The sequence below is a fragment of the Monomorium pharaonis genome, chromosome 2 (assembly GCF_013373865.1).
Source record: "Monomorium pharaonis isolate MP-MQ-018 chromosome 2, ASM1337386v2, whole genome shotgun sequence".
Lineage (NCBI taxonomy): Eukaryota > Metazoa > Arthropoda > Insecta > Hymenoptera > Formicidae > Monomorium > Monomorium pharaonis.
Window position 1 is genome coordinate 10191028 of NC_050468.1, and position 26551 is coordinate 10217578.

Sequence of the window (26551 nt, forward strand, 5' to 3'; positions counted from 1 at the left end):
AACATTCTCAAAAGAGTTTGTCATTTACATTTATATATTTTTCTAATTAAAAAATATATTTTATACGTATGAAAATGACGATTTCATTGATAAATGCATAAGTAAAAATTTTCAACATTTAATTTTTTTGTAAAAACAAGTTTTAAAAAATATCCCATACACATATATACACACTCAGGATATAACGTAATAAAGTATTCTTCAATTATTGTTAATTATTATTAATATTGCAATAATAAAATTTCTTTTAATTCAAAAGTAAAAGTTTTTTTCTTATGTTGTTCGTCAAATAATCGTTTCACTTGTAAATTGTCTGAAATGGATAAAAGATATGAAATTGCTTATCGTTTGCCGAAAATAATTCGTGAATATGGATATACGCGAGAAAAATAGAGACATTAATGGTTTATAATATTCGATACGTAAAAGTGAGACGTAGAACGCGAGTCATCGTAACGGGATTCCACCGTCATGGAGGGTCGTCGAGCGGCAGGAGAGTGCGGATATTTCTCTTACACCCCTATACAGTTAAGCTGTAAGGGATGCTGTGAAAAAAGGGAGCGAAGCCTTCAACCACTTTGGGGCGCGAGAGATTTCAGTTTCCCTTCGGGGCAATGAGTGGGGAGGATGCGCGAGCGAGTGGATAAGCGAGAGATAGAAGGAGAGAGAGCGAAGCGTATCCGTCTCCTTTTTCACCGATCTCCCTGTCCCGTCGTCTCTCGGGGCACTCCACGGATCGTCCCGACCGTCTGCCAGCCAGCCAGGCAGCCACCGAGCCAAGCCAGGCAGTCAGTCAGGGGTGAGAATTTCATTAAGAGGTTCGAATGTGTCGGCAGAGGGTTTACTTGATGGGTCGTCAAGCGATAATTCCCAAGCACGAAGGGCGTGCTGCTACACTCTTGAGTGTAAGAGAGATGTAGAAAGAGGCAGAGTGAGATGCATAGAGAAAGAGAGAAAGAGACAGAGAGAGAGACAGAGAGAGAGAGCGAGAGAAAGAGAGAGAGAGAGAGAGAGAGAGAGAGAGAGAGAAAGGGAGAGAAGGTGAGAAAAAGAGAGTTTCGGTTTAGGGCGTACGCACCCCCTTATAAAAGGGAACTTCTCTCTTATGGGCCAACTAAATAGATACTACCGTCGAGTCCACAAGTGGCTCTTTAACTTTTGACCCTCTTTTATCAGACGTTAATCTCGTAATCTTTGTGCCGTGCGGGCGGATTCTGTGTTTAAATTGAATAACTAAATTGTATTAGGCTTGACTTTACCCGATGAGATCGCGCGCAAGCAAGCACATAATAATTTTTCCATTCCGATATTACATTTCGGTGATTTACAAGACAGACCGAACTTGCCAGTGTCTAACTTTATGTAACAATAGTCGGGCTCTAAAAGCTCGAGAGTTTGAATATATATTCTACTTGAATACGAATATTTCAACCCTCGCCGCATAGGTGGCTGACAGTTCGTGTGACCTATCTTCCTCACCGGCTCGGCGTAGAAATTCATGAGCGCGCCAAAAGCTCCCCTTTGAATTTCTAAAGGTCACCGGCACAGAGCGAGTGAAGGCGTGTACGTGTATATCCGTCCACATACCAAAGTGTCGATACACGTTCCCGTTATTTATATAGGAAGAAGAGAACCACGAAAATTTTAGAGATGCAAGAGACGCTAGCGTCTGTGCTTTCACGCGACCTCACATGCAGGAGAACCGACGCGACGAATCAATTTCCCATCGGTTCTCGTCAGCTCTTTCCCGGAGCACATCGTCAGAGTGCTCTCCTCCGCTCGAGCTGGTCCTTTGAAATTACGAGCCATTGCAGGACGCGTGACGTAGCAGGATCTAGGTGTCCTGAATCCGGAGAGAGACCGAGACGACGAGAGTACGAAGGGGAAGGAGAGCGGGTGAATGAGTGAGTGTGTGGATGTAAAAGAAAGAGAGAGAGAGAGAGAGAGAGAGAGAGAGAGAGAGAGAGAGAGAGAGAGAGAGAGAGAGATCCGATATTGGCCAATGTGCGGTGGGGTAATGGTGGCCATAGGAGGGTCCATACCATTCGTCTCGCCGCGGGCGCCGATACATCACCGTACCTCGAACCAGCGTTCTCCCGTGTGTATCTATATACATTCACACTGTATGTAATATATACACACACACATATATATATATATCTATCTATGCTATGTGCATTTATATATATATATATATATATATATATATATATATGCGTGTGTGTGTGTGCACATACATACACATATATGTATATATATGGACTCCGTAGTACGGAGTGGATATGGTGCTACGGATGGCTACTCAGCGCACCCTCTCCCTCTTGCATGCGCACACGCATACTATTACGTGCTCCTCTCACAGATCTCTGTGCTCCTCGCGTACCGTATATACACCTACACGCCCGCGGCAAGCTCACGGGCAAGCCGCCCGGTCCAACCCGGGGTCCCCAATACCAATACCAACGGTGTCGGCCCGATTCAACGGGGGACCAAACCGAGAGCCATTAATCTCTTCGCGCGGCAACCCGCAACCCGTCACTGTGTTTACCCACATGTGAACCATTATGTCCGCCCCCGCGATGTAGAACCCGCTCCGCTCCGCGCCGCGCGCTCCGCCGCGTATCGCCGCGAATTCCTAACTCGCCGTTTCCGGTCGCCGCGCGAAATAAAAAAAAGTGCGCCTCGACGAGCGGATCGTCCTCGGCATGCAAATATCTTCGATATCCGAATCACTGTTTGGGGAACGGGTCGTGGCATTCGGGGCCCTTAATGAGCATGTGCTCGCGATGAGGCGGGCGCTAAAACGAACCGAAATTTGCGTATTTCGGAATCGTCGACCGTAAAAATTCACGGTTGATGGGCAAAACACAGAAGCTCTCAAGGAACGACAGGTACGCGAGCGAGAAGGCTGAAAGGCCTCTATCATCGATCTTTCAGGCGAAACACGGAACGAAGATGTATTTGCATCATCCAGAAACGGTATAGGAATACTCTCGAAAAGATTCAGGTAATCTTCAGAAACAACTGCCGACCGCCCGGAGTGAAGTCATAAGTCCAATTCATTGTGAGCGAAATATATACTTGCACAATACGAGAAACGTTGCCAACTGATGGGTATTCGATATCGGGGAAACTAGTCACGCGACGGAAACACGCCATCGACATTCCGGAGTCAAAGAGATCGGCTCGCCTCGCTCGCGCTGGATCTACCTTCGAGAAGTGAATTCCAGCTTTAGCTCCGACGATATTTCTCGCAATATTGTTAATCGGACGTTTCTAACGATAGAAATTTCCCGATAGCACCCGACAGAACGACGAGTTATCGCGATTATTATTCTGCAACGCCACAATTTCTCCCTTTTCTCAGAGCTTTCTCGAGGCGGCGGCGCGCCGCTGCGGGCTATAGCAGTTTCGAATATTATTACTCTTCCAGCATGTTTTTTTTTCCGCGGCAACGTTAGCGGACACGCCTCCCGCTTCATTTCGTTTCACATTTTGTAGTCCTGTTAGCGACGTAAACGCATAAGATTTCGCGTGTTAACGTCAGCACGCCCCGTTCGACTACGAGCAATTTTCTAAATCGCTCTCGCAGATAGCGACGTGAAAACGTGACGGCTCGTATCTGGAGGCAGCGTCTTACTGAATAATGAATTCTGACTCGCTGACGGGCAGCGGAGGTCCATGCATGGAAGGGGAGGGGGAGGAGAAAAAAAGAGACTCACCGGTATCGTCGAGGCCCCGCCTCGCCTCCTCGCCGACCCGGTCGCCCCTGTTGTCCGACGCGAGATCGTCCTTTTCCTTATTATCCTCAGAATCGGTGAGCACCGCGTCGTCATCGTCGTCCGTCTTGTTCTTCGGTTCCCAGGTCATCTTGTTCTCCTTTTTGAGACGTCTTCGCGCGTTCGCGAACCAAGTCGAGACTTGGGTCAGCGTCATCTTTGTGATGATAGCCAGCATAATCTTCTCGCCTTTCGTCGGATACGGGTTCTTCTTGTGTTCGTTCAGCCAAGCCTTCAAGGTTGCCGTCGACTCCCTCGTGGCATTCTTCCGCCGCGCGGCCAAGTCGTATCCAGCGCCGTACCTGAAAAAAGACAACGGAAAAAAACGGCTTATAATGAGACGGTCCCCTGAAATTCTTTCAAAATTCCGTTACGCTCGAGTAAGCAGCGACTTATAAACAGGAAGTGCAATATGAGGAAAACCGAGACGTAAAGAAGAGCTCAGTAAACCGTGGATAATATTTGCACGCGTCTCTCTTAGTTCCCATAATAGGCCAGCTGACAACTAATTAATCGATAGGTGTGTAATTATGCACATGTGCACGTGTGCGCCTATTTGTGTGTGTGTATGTGTGTATGTGTGTGTGTGTGTGTGTGTGTGTGTGTGTGTGTGTGTGTGTGTGTGTTGTAAGTCAAGAATCACATCGAAATTACTAATCGCATGTTCGTTAACAAACATCAAATGCATTATTAACGATTGAATAATCATCGTTACGTAACGCTCGCCGTCTGCCTGCCAGAAGGTAACTATTGTTCCATATTTGTCGAAACGGGCCACTCCATTCGAGAAGTGGTATCGTGTCGAGGGTGCGAATTCCCCGCAGATTTTGGCAAGTCCGAAGTGCTCTGCACGAGCCCTCGGCTTTGCTAGATTCGTGCCTCTCTCTTTCTCTCTTTGTTTCCCTCTCTTTCCCTATCTCACCCTTTCTCTTTCTCTCTCTCTCTCTCTCTCTCTCTCTCTCTCTCTCTCTCTCTCTCTCTCTCTCCACCTTGCCGAACATCAAACCCCTCTGGGATAGAGAGCAAGGGGAGGGGGTGGCATCCTACTGGGTCGAGGGTGATACTCCGGCAAATATATACGGGGAATAAACCCCCAGCGGCGGCGTGATTCCATCGTGCACCCCCGGCACTCACTCGCCGTAATGGCGATTCGATCGATCCCCTCTCACCCATCTCCTCTCGCTCGCTCAGTCTCGTCTACTCCTCTCGCGTCTCTCTTCCATTCCTCCCCTTACGAAGAACCCAGTGCGCGAGTATGTTATAGGTGGATACTGTTATATACTACAGGCTAAAATACCTATCGACGATCCATCGGCTGTGAAACGATGGAAGAGGCACAGTGGTTCGCGATAGCGGCGATAGTGGTGGTTAGTAACAATGTTTCGCCTCAAGCGGAACACATCCTGACGAGATACCTGCTGCTGTTGCTCGTCATCAGTGGCTAGGGATAAATGAAAATCTCGTAATATCGACATCGAGGTATAGACGATAAGCGAAAGATCGATATTGATAATCAACGGATTTTCGGAATAACATTTCCGACCAATTTACGAGACTTACAAATTTTGTGGGAAATAATGGATGACTAATTTAAAATTGTATGCAAATAATTCAAACGAATACTCTTAATGAATCGAATCAGGAACATTGGTCAACCTGTATTGGTTGATTACGGTGCAACGGTTTTCCTCGACAATGTATTAATCGCGGGTTCTTTATTTCCGTCGTCAAGTTTCCATCTCCATTTTATGTAATCGAATTAGACGAGCGCATGTCGGGCGGCGGTCGAACTGCGAGAAATCGTTCGGTATACGCGGGGAGGAAGCCGAAGAGCGAGAAAGAGAAAAGCGGAAACCGAGGTAAATCGAACGAATGGCGAATTATTAGGTTCCCGCTTTCGCTCAACGAGCACAAGGCTGCGCAACCCCCTCCCCGTGCCACCCTCCGATTACCACTGCGATCCGCATCCGAGATTGCTGAGATGACCGCGTCGATGGGGATGGAAGCGGCAATCCGCAGGAGGCTGACTCGTAGAAGGTGGAGGACGTTTCACCCTCTATTAAACTCCCTCGTACAAGGGAAAGGCGGCCGCCGGGATACGTCGCCAGTAAAACGAGCCTCTCCTCGACCTCCACGTTTCCTTTTTTTCCCCCCTTTTCTTTCTTTCTTTGCTCTCCTCCGGCCGCGTTCCTCCTTTCGTCTGCTGCTACCGCAAGAAAACAGCCATGTCCTCGAAGGAGTCCTATCGATTTTGATAGGCTTTCACGTTCGTTGAAGCAGTTGCGGCCACATGGTGGCATTTACCAAACACGAACCAATGAGACGCGCCGTATTACGGCGGAAAGCGGTTCATTCTATTACGGAGATGTCTTTCAGCGAAACAAAATATGAAAGATTCTCTAATATTTTCTGGATTATCAATGGTATCAATATATATGTATGTATATACGCAAAGAACGATTCTACCTAAAACTTTAGCTATAATACAAATCTAGTATAAATACAAATCTGAAAATAATTTTATTAGACTATCAAAATAATTGTGAAAGACGTTTAAGTATGATAGGCAATGATATAAAATATTTTGACGTTCTAGCAGAGTCAGCTTGAGAGCTCCTGCATTTTTATTTTGATAGTTTAATAAAATTACTTTCAGATGTGTATCCCTACATTTTTAAAGATACTTCAGCAAAATCATTCTTTTCGTGTAGGCATTTTCGGTCCATCACCGAATCGTCGTTGCGGATGCGATTCGTTAAATGTTAAATATGAAAAAAATTAACGAATACGCGGTGGTGGGTAACAGCCCGCGTTTCGAATCGAAAACTCGTCAGGAATCGACAGCGGACGACGATACACGCTTGCAGATATAATCAAAGTTCGCCCCTTCGTTAATATGCGCAATTTCGAGTGCCTCCCACACGTCAGGCCGCGCCGGCGCTGCGCCGCGCAATTATCTACACAACGACTCCGCATCGGCATTTACATACTAAGTGTACCGTTGCGTGCTGAGAGAGAATCGCTCCGGATGTGATGGCGTCTTGTATATGCGACGATGCAGATGCGACGACGAACGGCAGCAAAATAAAAACTTAGCGAATGTGCAACGACCAGTCCAATGTTCCCCTTCCTGCTTGTAGCATCTCAACGCGGTTGGTTTGCAAAAAATCTTATTGTTATTCACATCCGAGTCACGATGTTCTCGGATAACGAAAACGTCCAGTTTTACCGTGAATTCAAATGATGCCGAACGGAATTATTGACATTATAGATTCGAGTTTTCTACAAATTCGGTTTACAGAATTAAAAATTTTTTATATTTAGAGTTGATACATTTAACATAAAAATGAAAGAATTTAATTTGTTAGTACATTATCATATGCAATTTAAAATTTGATTTGCTTTTAAATTTAAATCGAGCCTTTCAGAATTTTTAATTTTGTGAAAACTTTAAACATGAAAAATGATCTTCAATTAAAAAAAATTAGGACCTATATCAATAATTTGGGATTTCCTTAAAATTGACTACAAAATATGCAATCTAATAAAAAAAAGAAAATAAAAAGACGATGCATTACTCTTCACAAGCATTACGATCGGATTTTGTGGTACGTATTACATGAAATAAGCATGCAAGTAATGAGCAGTTTTTATAAATACGAATTAATATATTTCAAAAGATCGTAAACGAAGCCGGATGTGCATAAAGATCTATAAGTGCTGTGTTTACAGTGCGAGAACTCACGGACTAGTAGACCGCGAGTGAATGGCGCTATCTGCTATCATAAAATTCTCTGACACGCTCTTATCGTCTCTTTGTCGATGCTAAAGCGAAATCGTGCGACGAGCGTCCTTGAAGAACCACAACGTATGTGGATTTTTAACGCGCGATCTGCCAATAAGCGTACAAGTATCAAATGTACGTGTGAATTTCAGTTAATCCGAGCTGGCACTTTGAGTGACTTATTTCAAAATATCTTCCACAATGTAAAAATATCTCCAATCCGACATTAAATGGTAAACAAATGGGAACGAATATCTTTCTTATTGTCAGTCAATCGCCCGTCAAAAGGCCGATAATCAAATGTCGACGTTATGCAATATCGAATTCGGCAAATGGGTTTCGCGCAATAACAAAAATCAACTCGCGGTTATCGCATCGCCGCTCATATTTCTACGTAGATTGGTGATTAACGTCGATTTAGAAATGCAGCACCGTATTCGTGGGAGTGAAAGGACGGAGAGAGGTGTATCGTATACGCGAAACGAAATTGTCGGCCGGCTCAGAGGGAGGTTGAAAACGGTAGGATCGAAGCGGAATTTCTCCACTAAGAGAGATAATAACGATGCGAAAGGGTGCATAGAGGAGCGCGTAATGCTAGACACTGGCAGCACTCGAGCGACTCATTAGAGGCTTTGCATATGGTGGCGTCAACCTCGAAAGGTTAACCAATATTGGCAGAACGCGCGTAATTACGTCCTCCAGCCTAGTATAGCTGTGTATATGTATATATATAGATAGCTTCAATAGTTACGCTCGGGTTCGGATGTGCAAACGTTTCCTACCGACCAGCCAATCTACAGCATCTCTCTCTCTCTCTCGCTCCTTCTCGCCCTCTCGCTGCCTCTTTCTCTCACATACACACGTACACCCTCTCTTCTGTGGAATCATGTATAGCTTACGGCTGCGTTTGCTCCGTACTGCCATCGACAAGATCCGCCCCCTGTACTCGCGCAATCGCTGCGTCCTACGATAGACCGATACTATGCTGTCTGTGTGCAATCATTAACATCGCAGCCTTTTCCTCGAGCTTTATTCTAAGCCGGAATAATCGCGGAGGATGTAACAATCACTTCGATAGTCAATGAAATAATTATGGAACTGTACTACGCTCGAGTAGCCTCGATGTTTGATCTTTTGTTTCAAGCGTGAGATGGCGCGAAGGGAATCTCAGCGGAAAATCTTTGTACCTCGTCGGTCAGTAAAACGCGCACGCTCTCGTACGTGCTCTATTCGTCCGGCATGTCGGATGATTTTTCTAGTAGTATTAGATGCCGTTTCAGGAGTCTCCAGACGATAGATAAAAAGGACGCGAATAAGTAACCGGTTACCTGCAGGAAATCAAAGGTAATCTTCAAAGAGGAAAAGGCCGCGCGTTTCTGTAATCCCAATATAGCGAATGTCTAAAAGCGAGCGTTAACAAAAAGCAGTATTTCCCGATTGGGTTAGAATTAAGATAGTATCACCGTAGCATTCGCTGACACACTGTCCTAGCTTTTAGTGAACGAAAAGAGCAGTAACGCAATTATAGCATCATCAAATGTGAATGTATAATTATCAATCTAAATGCAAAAGAACACAGAAATATTCATGTAAATTTTTTTTTAATTATCCGATATTATACTAATATTTCGTTATTGAAAGCTACATGACAACTATATCTCCAATATTTAAATTAATATTTAAATCAATGGCACTTAAAAATGTTTATGTTGTCTTATTGACAAAAAGCAAGTACATCAGATATACTCATCTATCATCCAGTAACAAATACAGTAGTAAGACAATAAGATATGCAGGAATGTGCATTGATGCGAATGAAGGAAAACAGAGAAATCAATCAGTTCGAAGAGTCCTCAAAAGTACCTTTTCCCAATAACGATATATTTCTCATTTCCTGTAATCAGAGCGTTCGCGTCGGAGCGTCTCAATCGAACCGCTTCAATTTACACCCTCGAGAGGGGCATCCCCTCTCCTTATGTCGTCGTACAACACAGTCCGCAACTTTCAACGCTGCCAGTAAAACAATAGTGGCTCGACGGCGTCGAAAGTGACGAAAGGGGCACGTAGTAACCCGTTAAGGGAAGAGAGCAACCGGGGCGGAGATGAGGGAGAAGAGCGAGAGAGCGGCCGTATTATTAAGCAAGTAAATTAATAGAGGCTTGTCCAGGAAAGGTGGTGAGAGTGCGAAGCAGTAAGGGCACTGAATTCCATGATAAACAATGCCTACCGTCGGAGTTTCTCTGGGTAGGCGCCGCCACCGCCGTCGAGCACATGCAGACTATGCAATCACCCAAAGGGGTGGCTCTGGAAGAGAGAGGGAGAAGCCTCCCGTTGCGTGAGTCACAGCGCGCTTGCCTATTCCTGAACATTGAGCATGAACGCGCGCGCGCGCGCGCGCGTGTGTGTGTGTGTGTGTGTGTGTGTGTGTATTCGCCAGGCGGACACGAGGGTTGCTAAGCGAAGCAAGTAAAGCACCTGTGGGAGCTGACTCGTTCGGAGGATACGGAAGCGGCCGAGGAAGTAGTCGAAAGGGAGTAGACGTACGCGAGGGAGTGCGGGAGGAATGGATGGGAAGAAGAGAGGGAGAGGGTGAGATAGAGAGGGATTTAGAGCCGGAGAGAGATAAAGATAGAGATAGGGGATAGAGCGAGAGAGCACACGGAGCCGAGAGTAGAGTGGTGAGTAGAGCAGAGAGAGGCCTGGCGAACGGGCGAGCCAACCCCGGGGAGGAAGCCAATCAATAAACTCACTCACTCACTCGCTCTCCTACGGAGTGAGACCTACTGCTCTCCCTACGCTTCGCGATGTGGCGATATGTGTGGCTGTGTATGCGTGTATAACGCCAGCGTGTACGTATGTATGTACATACGTCCAACCTGGAAGCCTCCATTATATACGCCCACCCGGCTGCCTACAGCCATTTTGTAGCCGTCCGTCGTGTTTGGCCTAACTCGAGTGCCCGCCGGTACCTTCAACCCCTTCGAATTCGATAGAATTCGGAAATCATGGTAACTACTTTGACCGAATGTCAAGGCAGTCGAATGACGATTATATCAGACGCTGTCGTATTAACGTAGTTACGGGCGATCCAACTTGCGCAAACAACTCCGTTTATCCTCGAAACGAAGTTAAAATAATAAACATTTAACTCGGCTGAACATCTAACGCATTGTACATTATAATAACGTAAAAGTTATTCTGGCTGCAGTCTCAATGGACAACGAGAAGCGCTCATCTCGCTGCGACCAGCGCAATTTTAACGGTCCATACACCACAAACGGTGCGCTTCTCCAGGTGCACGACTGAGGGGGAGATATTACGGATTCGCGATAACGATAACCGTCGTCGTGCGACGGAAACGTTTCTAGCGGAGTATACGTGGCGAGTACGACGGGAATCGTGACTCTTGTTTTAATGGCGGCGCGCGGAGGTAACGGGACAGGGGTAAGAAGAGAGATGGTTCGGCGGTTTCTCTCTTTTCCTCTCCCTTTCTCTCGTTCGGTGGTAGTTTAATCTAATGGAGCCGAGAGACCATGAAACCTGGCGATAAACTTACCCGTAGGCGGCCAGGGTTGGATCGTAAGGGTAGTAACCCGTGGCGGCAGGTTGAAGGGCGGCCGTGCCCCAGGCAGCACCCATGTCCGCCGTCATGCCCATTCCCGTCGCGTCCTTCAGCCCGTACGGATTACCCTGCAAGAGCAGAGTGCATGATAAGCACTAATTTATTTAAAGTATGTCGCTATGCGTCGTGCATATAAATTCTCCTACAATGTAAACATGCTAATCTTCTTATCGCGACGTCAAAATTAAAAATAAACGACGATATTGATCGATATCGATCCTCGCGTGACACGAGCGATTCAGGAAACTATATGGATCCATTATGGTTAATGCTACAGATTATGTTCTGCATGCTGAGAGAGAGATTATCGCAAGCCTGTACAGAAACCCTTTAGAGGTTCAATCCAATCCATCTCAATTTTCGCTGATAGACTGGAAAGCAGTAAGGAGTCGTACAACGGATTGTATAAATATAATATTTGATCTGAGCACACACAGTGCGGTTTGTAGCCTTAAAAAGACGAGGGGGATATAAATGTCCCTGAAAGAAATCTTTCAATAATCTTTCGCTCTCGTTTTGATCATCCCGCGACGATTCAAGAGGAAAATGAAAGGCGATTGCAGATTTAACCAAGTGATACGAGCTAGTAGTCCTAAGACTCGTTTTCACAATATATAGTAACCAAAAATTGAGATTAAATATAACTGATAATTAATTAGTACACACTTCATAAGCTTAACGTTATATGTATAAATTAAATGTTATGTATGCGTAACCTTTAATTTATTTAACCATAAAAGTATGTATTAATTAATCTTTTAATTTTTAGTTAACCCAACTAAGTTTTGATTAATTATATATTATGAAAGCAAACCTAAGACATTACCATGACGTCAGAGTTAGTCAGTAATGTATAATGCTGTCACAAGACACGTTATAAGGAGCGAAAAGATGGAAGAAAGAAGGTGAGAGGAAAAGGTGAAAGAGAGAGAGAGAGAGAGAGAGAGAGAGAGAGAGAGAGAGGAGTGCAGGTGAGAAAAGAGAAGAAACGTGCCGCGGCACGTTACGCGGCTAATGGTAGCACAATGGGGGATATTATTAGTGCAGCGGCTTAGGAGTGGTCTCTTTGGCGCCACGGAGTTTCGTGTTACATCTAGTAGTAGTAGTAGTAGTCGTCGTCGTCGTCGTCGTCGTGTCTTCATCGTCATCAGCGTCCACTTTCTTAATTCCTTGCTCGCTCCTACACTTCGTTTCGATTTTCGAAGGCCCTAACGGGTGTCCTTGGCTCCCCCCTCCCCGCCTTTCTTTCGCTTTGCTCTCGGCCCTTAGTCCCACCTCACCATAAGTCTCCCTCTTCGGGCAGTCCAGCATCTACACATGTATAAGTTTGTGTGTGTGTGTGTGTGTGTGTGTGTGTGTGTGTGTGTGTGTGTGTGTGTGTGTGTGTGTGTATCTTCATCTTTATTTCTCTTCTTTTCAGAAGCGGCTTTAATGGCGAACTGCGGGTGGTCCGACGTCGACGCTTTGGACTATTGTTATACGACTGTGCAGAGTCACATAGGGTCACCGGTCGTCGGTTTAACCGATTATACGAGCACGCCTGTATTAAAGTAGCAATAATCGTTGTGTTGCGCTCCAAATCTCGCGACGTATGCAACGCATTAGGGGGCGCGACAGCGAGGTGGCTCTAACTTGATATCCTGTGTCGCTGTGGGCTCGACACAGTCCATCAAGTTAATGCAATAGCGCCTATAATTGTCTCCTATACAGGATGCTTGAAAAGCACGGAGCTACGTATATTCCTTAGCAAAATACTCATTCATTCTCTGACTGCGTTCTATTCGACACAAAAATGTACGTAATTCGTTTAACTCAGGAATAGTCACTTGTTTTTACATTTCAACAGCGAGAAAAAGCTCAGTAGTTTTCATTACTAATCGAGAATTTATGCCTACATTTTTTTCATTTCTTTTTTTCCTCCATTTCTCCTTATTTAAAAAATATATTGATATATGTATAAATAATGATCTCAAATGAATTATATAACAAGTACTTGTTTGTGTGAAAAGGTAGGTGATTATTTTTGAATTAAAATTATGCTTCAGTTTCATATCGATTTTATTGTTTCGTGAATAATATTGGTACAATTTTTAGATATAATTTAAAATAACATTGCTTAAAATTTTTAATAATATTTCAATAATATTATTCATATCGTTATTCGTAGGAGATACAACGGTTTTTATGTTTCTTTTTGTTAATATTAGTTACTCTGAACATTGTGAGTCTTATGGAATTCTTATAGGGCATTTTCGACAATCCATCGTGCCACTCACTCCATTCAATGCTAATCTGATTCTTATTATATTATAATGTCCGTCGAATCAGTCCGTCGATTTGAATCGTCAAGAATACATACCTACTTCCTGCTTAACTACCCAATGAAAAAGATCAAAGAGAAAAAGAAATAAATGCCAGAAAAAGAAACCCAAACAGCTACAGTGAATACGACGGAAAAACAACACAAATTATGAAAGAAAATATATGTATTGCCTCTAGCTATTTATGTAATGTATTGTTTTACTTTTAGTTATGTATATTAAAATATACCATTAAAATGTATACTTGTACTATTAAAATAAATAGAAGAACATGTAGTAATTTTGTTCTCGAATGTCTCTCCACCATTTTCCCGTATTTAAAATTACAAACAGCATCCTGAGAAAAAAGTGACTCTCTATAATTGTTTGTTTTCATTTCATTGCTAATTAGTCGGCAGCATAACGCTTTTTTTTCTGCCGGGAGGATAGGCGAGCCTAAATTATACCGCAGGTATACCGCAAGTAATAATGTATAATTATGTATACAAATGCGTGTTAATGGGATGATTGAGAGGCAATGCCTCTCCTGTTGCTGCACAAAAAATATCACGCACATTTGTCGTTTCTTGTAACTTTTTGTACAATTTCTTCAAAAGGTTGTATAATAATGTAACCATTGAAGAAACATTTTTTCTCATTAGCCGAATGTTTCCTTGTCATAAAATGGCACAAAAAAACGATTTTTTTACAAAGGAGGGCAGGACTTCCTTGTTCGAGGCTTCTTTTTGAAAAACGGTATCACACCAATATGAATGGAAAGGTCGACGCGTCCCATCGTCAAAATACTCAAAATTCTCGGTAGTCTAACGCTTATTATGGCATTCCGGGCAACAGCCTGTCGTATCGTCCGTCATCCGACTGCTGGCAGTGATGGTCGCGTGCGCCAAATTACGCCACAGCGTTGAAATTCCACGAACGATTGACCGGCCGGACTGCAATTTATGCCGATAAAGATGCAAAACTATGACGTCCGCGCGTCCCGTCGTCTCGCGCGACAAATGGCATTCTTGGGGTTTCGTATGACCAGGAATAAACCAATACGCACAAGGGAGGATTCCTTCGTCCTTCGACTCATCAGTCTCAATTACAGCGAAACTGACCGACGTGATCGACCGTCCGCGTGCAAAGTGATAGCAGCGTAAAAACACGAACAACTCTATGACCATATATTATATACATATATGCACCGGAAAAAATGTAATATATCCAATAAGATATGTAGTTGCGGGCTGCCAACTACAAATATACTCAATACAATAATATATGCTATTGTAGTATCAACATTGTACTTGCATTAACAATAAATTATTGTATTGAATATTTTATGTAGTTGGCAGCCCGCAATTGCATTAGCTATTGTACTTTTTTTTCTGTGTGTGTATGTATATTCAAGTAAGCAAATATATCAACATTTTCTGAATGTTGTGTGTGAAAACGCTATCAAAAATCTTCCATTTTTTGCACACGGTCTTTCACGAGAACTGATAAGGATGGTTGGCTTAATAGAATCTTAAAATTACGATCCGCTGAAGAAATCGTCTTCGGTCGAAATACTGTATTTCGTGCGAATTAGCAGGTTCGTAGAGGTAAGAAAATTCTGCAATAATTTCACGCGATTCTCGATTTTATTACTTGCGGATGTACGCGCGCGCAAACTAAACATACGCCGCGCGTGGCAATAATGCACGCTAGCCGCGTTTAAGTGCCAATTATAAAAGCGTAACAATCTACGATTAGGAAAGTTACGCGTGTTACGCTTTTCAATGGGCCGTAAAATAACGCGCGATATCACGAATCGAAACGTTACGACTTTCGTATTGCGGCAGACACGCGTGCCTCTCCTCCGCAACCGCGGAATGCTGCTATTGATATCGATACCGTTGGACGAACATCCAAGTTTCATACGCACGGCTTCACACTGTGTAGTCGCAGTATGTCCAACTAATGTTGCAAAATAGCAAGCATTTTCGTTATTAATCAGACGTCAGACTTGATACTCCGCCAAAAATGATCCTCCTGAGAGAAAACGACAAATATTCAATTTGCCACTCTTATTTTCGCGATACTGGCACGCTATGTTCATTATAGATATGAGAAATTTCTGTCAGACCGAGGGAATACAGCCTGCCAATTATTCGTAGCTTCGACTGTTCGGAGAATCGTTTGTAGAGCGTTCTATTTTAGCGTATGATCTCTCACAGGCGGTATTAACGATAAAAAGTAAAAAATTCTCACCGTTAAGATAACATCCCAGGTACAATTGTAAATCGCAGACAATGTCCGCGAGTGTAGACCGCAAGAAACATATCAAGAGAAAGGTTCAAAGCGCGAAATACGCCGTGTGCGGCGGCATTCCCGAGGAAAACGCCGCCAGAGCGAATCTCGGAATCCGTTACGCCGACACCGTCGCCAACGCGAAATAAGACGAATCCGTCGGCTGATGAGAAGAGGTCTCCGTCTACTCCGTTACTCCCTTATCTCGCGCAGAGTTACGTCCTCTCTCTCTCTCTCTCTCTCTCTCTCTCTCTCTCTCCTCTCTCTCTCTCTCTCTCTCTCTCTCTCTCTCTCTCTCTCTCTCTCTCTCTCTCTCTCTCTCTCTCTCTCTCTCTCTCTCTCTCTCTCTCTCTCTCTCTCTCTCTCTCTCTCTCTCTCATCCTTCCTCGCGTTCGCGCACTCTGCTGCTGCTGCTGCTGCTGCCGCGGTATCCCTTGTCTCCCTGTTTCATGGCATCCCGCGTATTGATTCTATAAACTCGTTCGCGAGAGCGATGAGAGCACTCTCCACTCCCTACTTCCCGTTCTTTCGGTATCCGCCTCTTCCCTTCCCTCATTGCCGATTCGTTTAACAGAGACGATCTCGCCCCAGCGTACGATAAGCAAGATTCGCAAGTGTCATATGCGGAATATACTTGTGGGCGAGAATTTTGTCAGGATATTTACTCAAATTTTATAAAAGAACTCTCGGGTTTTCCAAGAATCTTATACAAAATTCCTGTTGAGTTTAGAGAGTTTCTTTGAAATAAATTTATTTTATTATACGTTGTACCTTTTAAAATTCCTTAATCAATCACAAAGAAAAAAATTACTCTTAAGTTTGAATATTAAATTTAAAAAAGTAGTAAATGAGAATTAATACCCGAGCGAAATTAAATATGGCAACGATCTGTCGGCAATACGCAGATCTAACTCACCGAAGTACAGAATTGGAAAAATGATTAAACACAGTATCGATATAAAACGCTGTATTCTATTGTCTATAATATATTTTAATAAAAACTCACGAGTTACATGAGAATATATGTGAACGTGTATGCCATATTTATTGTTAATCGATTTTGCATCAAGAAAAAAATATTCAAAGAATAATTTTGACAGAAAAAAATAAAATTTCAATTTAAAGGTAGAATTTCTCAAAATTTTCTTGAGTATTTATAAAATCTCATAAAAATCTATAATTTTTTAGAATAAAAAAAAAATTCTCTGAAAATTCTAGGTTTTCCCGATTCTTGCAATAGCAAACATCCCGTTTATCTGTGAAAAAATGGAAGAGCATCAACAATCTCTTGCTTTAAAAAGGTGTTTCATATTTAATATATGTCGGTATATCAAAAGAAATATGTGATTCAAAATGGAAATACAAATATGTTAATTATGCTATTATTTACTATTTCAGTTTTAATTAATTCATATTTTCTGATGTAACTGTATACCATTACTACCTCACTGCGAATCGATATTATTAGAACCGACAGCTCTCAGTTTTTGCGCTGATGTCGCGCGACAAATATTCAGATCTAATGATAGATCTGCAAAGTATCAAGTGTGTATGCAATCTGCGAGGCGTATTTAATTAAATATATTAGTCTCGTGATATTATTATCTCGTGAAGTTGACTGTGAAATGACACGGCAAATTTAACGGAGTAGTAAATCCCGATGGCCATTTAAATCTCAGAATTATTTGTATTCTGTAATAACGTGGCTCAAGTTAATTTGCAAACTAAGTATACCGAGTCGATATTCGATGCACAAGAATAGAACATCGCGAAACATATCGTACGATTGCCGTTCAGATAAAGGCCGTGTCGTATCAGCGTTATCTGTCCAAGAACATGCACTGATTACGCGGCAACATCAAAAAGCCGATGGCTTTTTCAGTCGTACAAACATTGCCATCCGTGAAAATGAAAATACGCTGTAGAGATAGCTATATGTATTATCTGATTATACAAGGTAATGACACATTAACGGCACACGTCAATAGCACGCCGCACCGTGCCATTACAGAAATTGCCGTCACAGATTGATTATGCCGCGCATAATGCCGTTATTAAAAGTTGATTTTAACGATAATTGCGCTTTCATGTGAAAATAGCGTTCCCTTGACAGATGATCTCTCATTGCCTTTTTCACCAAATTATGACGATTCCATCTGCAGTTCATAAATGCGTGATACGTTAGTCCAACCGCGGGTTGTACCGATGAGAGATCGCAACTAACGTTGCTTACACGCGATCTGAAAAATTGCGCCCGCAAATTTATGTTGCTAATTACGTATGAAGAATGAGACGTGTCTCCTGAATGGTAAATGCATTCACTGAATTTCACTCGAGATAAGCCTCTGCCTACAAATGTATTACACGCGATGAATCGCGGCGGATATAAATCCTCACGCCATCGAATCGCAGCGTGAAATGGAGCAATTTCCGACTACATTATTAGCCATCGTAACGATTCCTTTTTCCTAGATTTTCTTCTCCATGGCGACTCTATTTTTATCTCGGGCCGTTGGCCGCGCGCGAGGAATACATTAATCGACAACGCCGCCTAAAAGCAGTCAATTAGTGTAATCGCCCGATAAATTCAAATTTAATTGGCTACCACACTTTCTTTCGGGATGGCATCAAATGTGCTTATCAGCGTGAATGTAGTACATCCATACGGATCTCTCACGGGCAAAATACGGGTAAGTGAAAAATTGAAGAGATAACAAAAGAAAATTAGTCCTCGTTTATCTTGTCGCGTACGTATTTTTCTATACATACACTAAGGAAAAAATATTGTAACTTAACTTTGACTAAATTTTTCAACTGAATTAAATTTGGTCTATTCAAGTATTTATATTTATTTATATATTTCAACTAACTAAATGAATAATTGAATTGAAATTTGTACATTTAAGTTAAATTCTTGAACTGACAACATTTCAATTTAGTTGGAAAAAATTTTGCCAAATCAACAATACATTTTTCTCAGTGTACGTACAGAATACAGTTCTTGTTCGAAAGTGTAGCAGCTATTAATTTTGCAGACGTAACTTCGAACTGCAGACAATACTTTCGAGACACGGTAATGAAATTACAGATAAAGTTCTGTGGCGAATTTTAAATTGTGCGAAACTAATTTAACGCGCATTTCGCTAGATTTCCTCTCTTCTCCGGGACCGAGACATTGAATACAGTAAACGCATAGTCAGTCGAGGAGGATTCCCCGGTGACATATGCGCGCGAATTCATCACCGGCACAGCCCCTTGAGAACGTAACGAGCGACTTCGCCTTCCGCGAATCGAAACTTAAACGAGATTATCGGCCGCTCCTCGAGAAAGGGACCGGTGAATAATTCGACGCAGCCGGTACCCAGCCTGCGAAGACGCACGAATTCCGGAGCGCGGGGCAATCGAGGGGGGAGGGGGGGTCGCGTGATCCTGACGTCCGAGAGAGGGTACCGTTCGCCGGATTCCAGGCTAATTCGCGGCAACACCACGTGCTAATCCGTCTTAAGTTAATACTGGAGAAGCAATAATCGCCCGGCACGCCTAGTACGACGAATCGATCAATCTGCATCCGGGAACGGCCGCGTTACACGTTGCAAAGCACGAGACGGGATCTCCCGTAGGTTTGACAAAGGGACTGGCGACATGATTTTAATATCACAGCAAATTTAAGACAACGTTAAAGGAGCTTGAATTCTTTGTAACAGAATAAATGAAATTAATTTATAATTTAAAACGTAACAATTATTTTTTAAATTTTCAGCAAAATAAGTTCTACTTGTTTTCTAATACCAATAGTCTTTCTGTGAAGAAACTATTGAAAAAAAAATCAAGATTAAAGTTCAAATATATTCATAACAATATTATCTCAATCATAACCAATAATGGTTTATTATTTGATTACATTTTTATAACGTATTTCCTTAGAATGCTCATATTTTTCTTACATTAACACTAGTATGAAAGTTTATTCATAAAATTAAGAATTTCTAAAAATCTTATTAAATATTATTTTAAACTATGAAAATTTTAATGACAAAAACCGTATTAAATTTGAATTAGCACTTGAGCGAGAGTTCATCCACTCTGGAGTTAATTGTAGCGACAATTCTGATACATAAAAACTAATATCCGCCAAAATTATTTGTTGACAATTTTTTAATGCGTCAAAAAACATGACATTGCCGTGTCAAAAATGGAAGACAACTTACCAGAGGCGAGTAGAAAGCAGAGCTATCCATGCCGATGCTGGGGTAAGGCCCCTGGTCAGTGGTGGAGGGTGTCGGCGTGGGGTAGGAGGAGTAGGATGTCGCGGTGGGTATCCGAGGATAAGTGGTCAACGCAAATCTCGCGGCGTTGTCGTATTGGCAGCTGCACACCGTTTGCCCCGTCATGGGATCCGCCATCATCGGCCTACCGTTCTCGCAACAGCCGGGCCCGGTGGCGGCACCACCTACGGGGGTCGTGGCGCCGCCGGTACCCGAGGGCCCGACCCCCGTCGTCGTTGTCGCCGTAGACGAAGGCGACAGGGCACCCGGGCTCAACGCACCCCCCGACATCGCCGGCGACGTCGCCGTTGTCGGTTGCCCGCCGCTCACCAGCAGCTGAAAAACAAAAAAAAGAACAATACGTTTCATTAGCATAGTATAATTGCGCGCATGCACGACGCGGAGAGCGTCCATACATTTCCTTATGAAATTAGGAATTGTTTTTTTTTTTTCCAACTAAACACGTTTCTCGTTGACTTCGATATTCGTGCGCGGTCATGGGAGGCTTTGCCTCCGCGGACAAATTCATTTCACATTCCCTTCATTTGTCAACGTAGATACATACAAATAACACATAAAACGGCTACTCACGTAAACACGTATGCATAAATATATCATGATAAGGACATACATTATGTACTACACGTGTACGTGCGACTGAAGCGGAAAGATTTATTTTTTTCTATAAGTGCGTCTCGGTGCTTTTTTTACTAAACTAGCTTACATCGCCACGGCGACCTCAAAATCCGATATTCATAAGCGATAATAGAACCCCTCTTTTGGCAAGGTAGGCGGTAAGGAAAAAGGATCTACCTGAGTTTTTTTTACCTTTTCTTCTTCTTTGTGCGAAAATTCTACGATGATCAATTTGTCGACATAACCGTCGCCTTCATTTTTAGAAGAGGCTACGAGAATATATTACGCGCTCAAAAAAAAAAAAAAAAAATAGCATAAGATATATGGATTTTCCGTGACGTATTCAGCTTCATCGAAATAATCTCGGCGCGTAACGGAGAGCGATTATTCCTCCCGCGATTAATAGCTCTTCGTAAAGTTCGTATAAACGGAAAGACGTTACTCTCACGTGCGCGCAGGGGATCGCGCCCGAGGTTGCCTCACGCTAAATTAGCCCATTGTAAATGAGGACGGAATGAATCCCGGTAATTAATACGGCAAGGGCGCGGAGTTATTTCGAGAGGACGGGAGGCTCGAGAGCCGCCGCGACGAGCCGGGTTGTATATCTGCGTTGATAAAGCCCTCTCTCCGACAGCTCTCCCGCATTCCGTTACATGTAGGGAGGGAAAGAGAGAGGAAGAGAGAGAGAGCCCGGAAAACGAATCATTCTCTTTCTCGCTTCTTCGCATGTATATACCTTTCTATTCGTAGACCGTGTCGAAATCACCCACGAAAACGCCCACGTAGCCACGTTGCGGCGCCGCGCGTGACGAATAGGATCGACGAGAACTTTATTCCCGCAAACGATTCCCTCCTTCGCGTTTTAGCGTTTCACCTCTCTCGTGAATTATTGAAAGCCCGCGCCGCGGCGCCGCTTATCAATTTCAAAGTTGGCGTTTGACAAAAATACGATGAATCGCAGCCAAGTTTTTATTTATTTATGATATATATATATAATATACCGATGGCAGCCTCCCATAGTTTCTCGCAACACGCGACAATATACAAAACTCTGTCTCTCGGTCGTTAGGCAATGCCGCGGAGACGAGATTTATTTCGATCTCCTGTTTATTCGGAAGTTCGGTCATTACATACGTCACGCTTTTTCCTTATAATATATAGATCGACAACTGTGTTCCTTTATTTTTAGAAGCGTATATGAAGAATTTACGAAGATACCCGATATAGCATTCAGCTGCCTTGCTTATGCCTCGAATTACGCGGTTTCAATGATTTGCATAATTATCTCGATCTACAATGAACCATCTGCATAACTATCCGCTCCGTGAGAACATTCGTGGAGCCGCTTCCGCAACACCGAGCCATTTCCGGCTCACGCTGTTTACAATCCGGCGCTCATCGATTTTTCCGTGAGTGCGCGTCAATAACGTCGCATATTTTCACAAGAAATAACACGGGAGGCCGGCGCGCCGTTGCGAAAATAGAAGGGCGCGAAGGGACGACGACGACGACGACGACGACGACGACGACGACGACGACGACGGCGCGGCGCGGCGCGGCGCGGCGCGTCGTCGCATCGCGCGGGATCCGCGCCGAAAGAACGAGGTACACCCAAACTTTCGGGAACAAAGACCCCGCGCGCACTTTCGTCGTAGTGGTATAATGTGGCGTGGTAGCGATGGTGATGGTGGCGGTGGCGTTGGTGGTGGTGGTGTAACGTGGCAACGGGTTTCGGGGACACGCTACGCGCGCGGGCGCACGTGTGTCCCCGTTCACGCATAACAACACGCGACACGCGTGTATGTATGTGCCGCCCGTAGTCTCTCCCCGGCTTCCTCCTCGCGCTCTTTTTCTCCTCGCCACTAACGAAACGTTCCGGGCACCTCCAGCGTGTCTGGAGCCATTCACGCCCTGCTGGGTTTCCCACCGAAACCTTTTAAGACCCCACTTTCACCCCCGCGGCAGTCGCCGGCGCGAAAACCCTTCGGATCTCTCGTGGTGCGGGAAGAGGAGCCGCGCCGTGATACGGTCCTATCCCGCCTCCGCTTCTCTCTCTCTCTCTCTCTCTCTCTCGTGTGCACCACACCACCTTGTCGCCGATCGTTTCGCGACGCGCTCGTTGGCGAGGCAACCCCTCGAGTAACCGTACGTGTCGGATCCAGGATCCTGTGCGGAATCCCGATGCGGAGGCCGCGCCGACAGAATTCTCTCCTCGGCTCTGCACAGTAGCGTACCACTTTTTCCTTCTTTTTTTTTTCTTTTTCAAACAATACGCTAACACGCGGAAAGAAATAACTCCAAGTTCGTAAAATCCGTATTTTATAAATACGTGTGCGCACTACTGATTATCCTTATACCCGCGAGCGAATGCTTGGAAAGCAAGGATACCTAAATTTTTTTCATGCCTTGATACTTGCGGCTTGAGTAACGACGTCCGCGAAAAAGGCTTAGGCAACGAGAATGCCTGGATTCCCTTTACCGTCCGATATTTGTGGTTTGTTTAATGGTATCGCTGCTCAAGTAGGTTTCTACTCCTCATGAAAAAAAGATACGAGTGGCGAAAGCTCGCTTATTTCACGTTGTTCGGAAAATGGCGGCTATTATCGGCACGATTTCTTGAATGGTATTACGCCGTCCCGCTTGGCCGCAATCTAACATTAATTTTATGTGTGGAAAGTTATGTCGCCAAAGTTTCCTGAAGTTCACAAATGATGGTTAATAGCGAGTAATCATTGGTACATTCAATTTCCCTCAAACTTTAGTGCCGGATGGTATAACGCAGAGAAATTTTTTCGTAAATATATTACATTTTTACAATATATATTTTACATGTTTAAAAAATTTTTTAGTATAAAGCATTTTTTTCACTTTGAACGTCTCTTAATTCAAATCGTGTTTAAATTGGCCATGAAAGCGCGTAGTCGAATTATTATCGCACGATCGATAATCTTCATTATCGCAAAAAAGAAAAAAATATATTAAATAAGCGGCACCTTCAAAAAATATAATAATAAATCAGTGTGTAGCCTATCGCGATGATTAATCGCGAGATAGTCCACCAATCTACCTTGCGAAATTGACAAGATTCGTCACTTTGTCCAGACAGAAAGCATTTTCGCTTGCAACTTTCACCATGTACAGCTTAAGTAGCGATCTTTGTAGCGACAGAGTGACACAATCAATGAATGGTGATGTCAAATAGCTTTGATTTCGTTACATTCTCATGCTGCGCAGAGAAAAACTGCAACAAAATGTATTACGCGCAAGTTGTTTCTTCGTTGACTAATTTGCATCCTTATTGAAACTCCATGCAATTGTGTTATTTAATTTTTTCGCGCATTTTTCTCACGTTTGATCCTAAAATCATAAATTATCGTAAACTTAATGACTGAGGTCTGTGTATCTGCACAGAAGAAACATTGGCCAAATTCCCGTGTTCAATTTAACCAAGAAATTAATTAAAGTTGACATAAAAAAGAATTATAATTACACCAGTTGTTAAAATGTTGTGTAACGTTGTGTAATCATTAATTGATTGGTTTCAATAAACTCTTGTCAGTTGAGTCGGTCTTAAAAGTATTTTGTTTTTTGTAATTTTTTGTAATAAATAATTTTACTCAAAAATTTTATGTGTGTTCAGTATTAGCGTACATCATAAATAATTCATAATTCTAGAATTAATGTATGATTTTTTATATCTTCAATACACAATAGAAAAATATGATATTTGCAGCTATAATTACATAGTAAAATAATTATGATCTGAAATATCATTTCTATAGTAACTATTACAATCATATTAGTAATAATAATCACATATTTACAGTAATATGAAAAAATTGCACTATGAAAAAATTGCACTATAAATTATGACTTTAAAATATACCATATGGTTATTATTACTAATATTGTAGTAGTAATTACTATAAAAAATAACATTCTTGACTATAATTATTTTAGCATGCATTTATAATCACAAATATGGCACATTTTTCTATCAGTGTATAAAAATTCCATTTTACTGTAGGCGACTATATGCGACTACATAAACATGCACGAGTGTTCACACGTGCGAGCGAAGGGGATAGAAGGAAGCCGGAGAGACTAAAATCCCCCAAGAAACAGATCTTATATGTGCATCGTTACGTTCGGCCTGTATAAACAGGATTACATCTGTCCGAGTGAAACTATATAGTACTTGGGGGTTAATCATGCGTCATCATCCACGAGAAAATAACCGACACGTAACGTCGACTATTAAACGCTTGCCTAATCTATATTAATGAATTGCGATACAAAGTTGTGATAAATAAAACTGTACTTTTCTTCTTTTATTTCAAGTAAGATTTTTATTGGTTATTTTAAATTTACATCCTTCAACCAATGTTCCATCAAACAATGTTCGCTCGAATCGTATTACTTTTAGTTATGTTCCTGAAAGACAAACGTAAATTTATTACGATGGACTGGCAGCCATCAATTACGTGGCCACAGTTTATACTGAAAAGATGGCGACAGGAAAGGTTGAGCTGTGCGGCTTATCTTTTCTGCTCGCCTTCGTTTCCTCAGAGACCACTTCTTCCTCGCGCCGCAGCTTCTATCTTCTTCTTTTCTCCCTTTCTCTCTCTCGCTCTTTCTCTTTCTTTCTCGTGTCTCACGCCATATATCTTTTTCTCTTCAGCGGAATCACAGCCATCACGAAAGCAGGCAAGAATCTTGACTCTCTCCCTTCGTCCTTTCCACCTTGGACCTCTTGTACGACATTACGGGCCCCCCTTCCTCTTACGACAAATTAGCCAGCATGGCGATTTTTATAACGTGCAGACAGAGGAGATCTTCAATTAAAATTTAACAGAGCGCCACGCGATGTCGGTTACATCTCTCGTCGGGAAATCTGCAGAGTTGCGAAAAACAACGTCGCAAAAAGAAACTTGATTTGAAACCGGCTACTCGGCAGACGTAACATAATTAATTACTCCTTTCCTATTTCCACTCGAAAAAACAATGACTATGTCAAATTACTAAACAGAAAAAAGTAAATTCAATAATTACTGTCTTATATATAAGTAAGAATACAAAATACTTTTTAAAAAAATTTGATAATCTTAAATTTTAAGTAAAATATATTTTTATTTCAATATTATATTTATTTCAATATATGGCCAACTAAAAAGCACAGAATATATATGTGTGTGATCGTTTTGATAATATTAAAAAATTTTAATATTTTGTTTCAAGACATTTTTATTTTTCGCCAAAAATTCTTCTCTTAAATCAGTAAAAACTACTCAAAAAAATATTCTCATTAATCAATAATAATTATTCTACGATAATTTTTTTATTTTCGTGATAAAATTGTACAAAATTTTTAATGTAAGCAAGCATAATTTATTCAAGATTAACAAATTCTTTAAAGAAGATTTTATATTCTTGTGCATATATTATATGAAAATGATTATAGATTTGAGACTAATTTTTTTTTGTTTGTGTTTAAATCTATCAAATTTGCAAATTGGAAAAGCGTGGAGAAAATTCCGATACAATCGTATCTAGAGAATCCGATCATACAATACGATACCGTAACAAGTGACGATATAAGGATTTACAAATTTGGACGAATTGTTAATTAGTTAACTCGATGTCTGTCGCGCAGAGAGTGAGTCGTCGTCACGAAAGTCGCGGGCATTAAACGGGCGCGAATGCGGACGCGGCAGTTTCACGTTAATTACGTCCGTCTCCGAAAGAGACAGAGAGAGAGAGAGAGAGAGAGAGAGAGAGAGAGAGAGAGACGCGACAGACAACGAGAGGAGAGTTCCGCGAGCATAGCTTTAAAAATGTCACCGCGCGCGCGCGCGCGCGGAAGAGGATGC

General features: G+C 42.6%; 1 protein-coding gene across 2 annotated transcripts in view; it reads right to left on the reverse strand.

Moving 5' to 3' along the window:
* The window catches only part of LOC105836386 (homeobox protein caupolican), a 71174-nt gene that overhangs the window by 13983 nt on the left and 30640 nt on the right, over positions 1-26551 (reverse strand). For both annotated transcript variants that reach the window (XM_036282679.1, XM_028194329.2), the window contains exons 2-4: positions 19989-20381; positions 11120-11253; positions 3723-4081 (exon numbers count right to left, since the gene is read on the reverse strand). In XM_036282679.1, coding sequence (XP_036138572.1) covers positions 3723-4081; positions 11120-11253; positions 19989-20381 — 886 coding nt within the window. The remainder of the gene's footprint in view (positions 1-3722; positions 4082-11119; positions 11254-19988; positions 20382-26551) is intronic.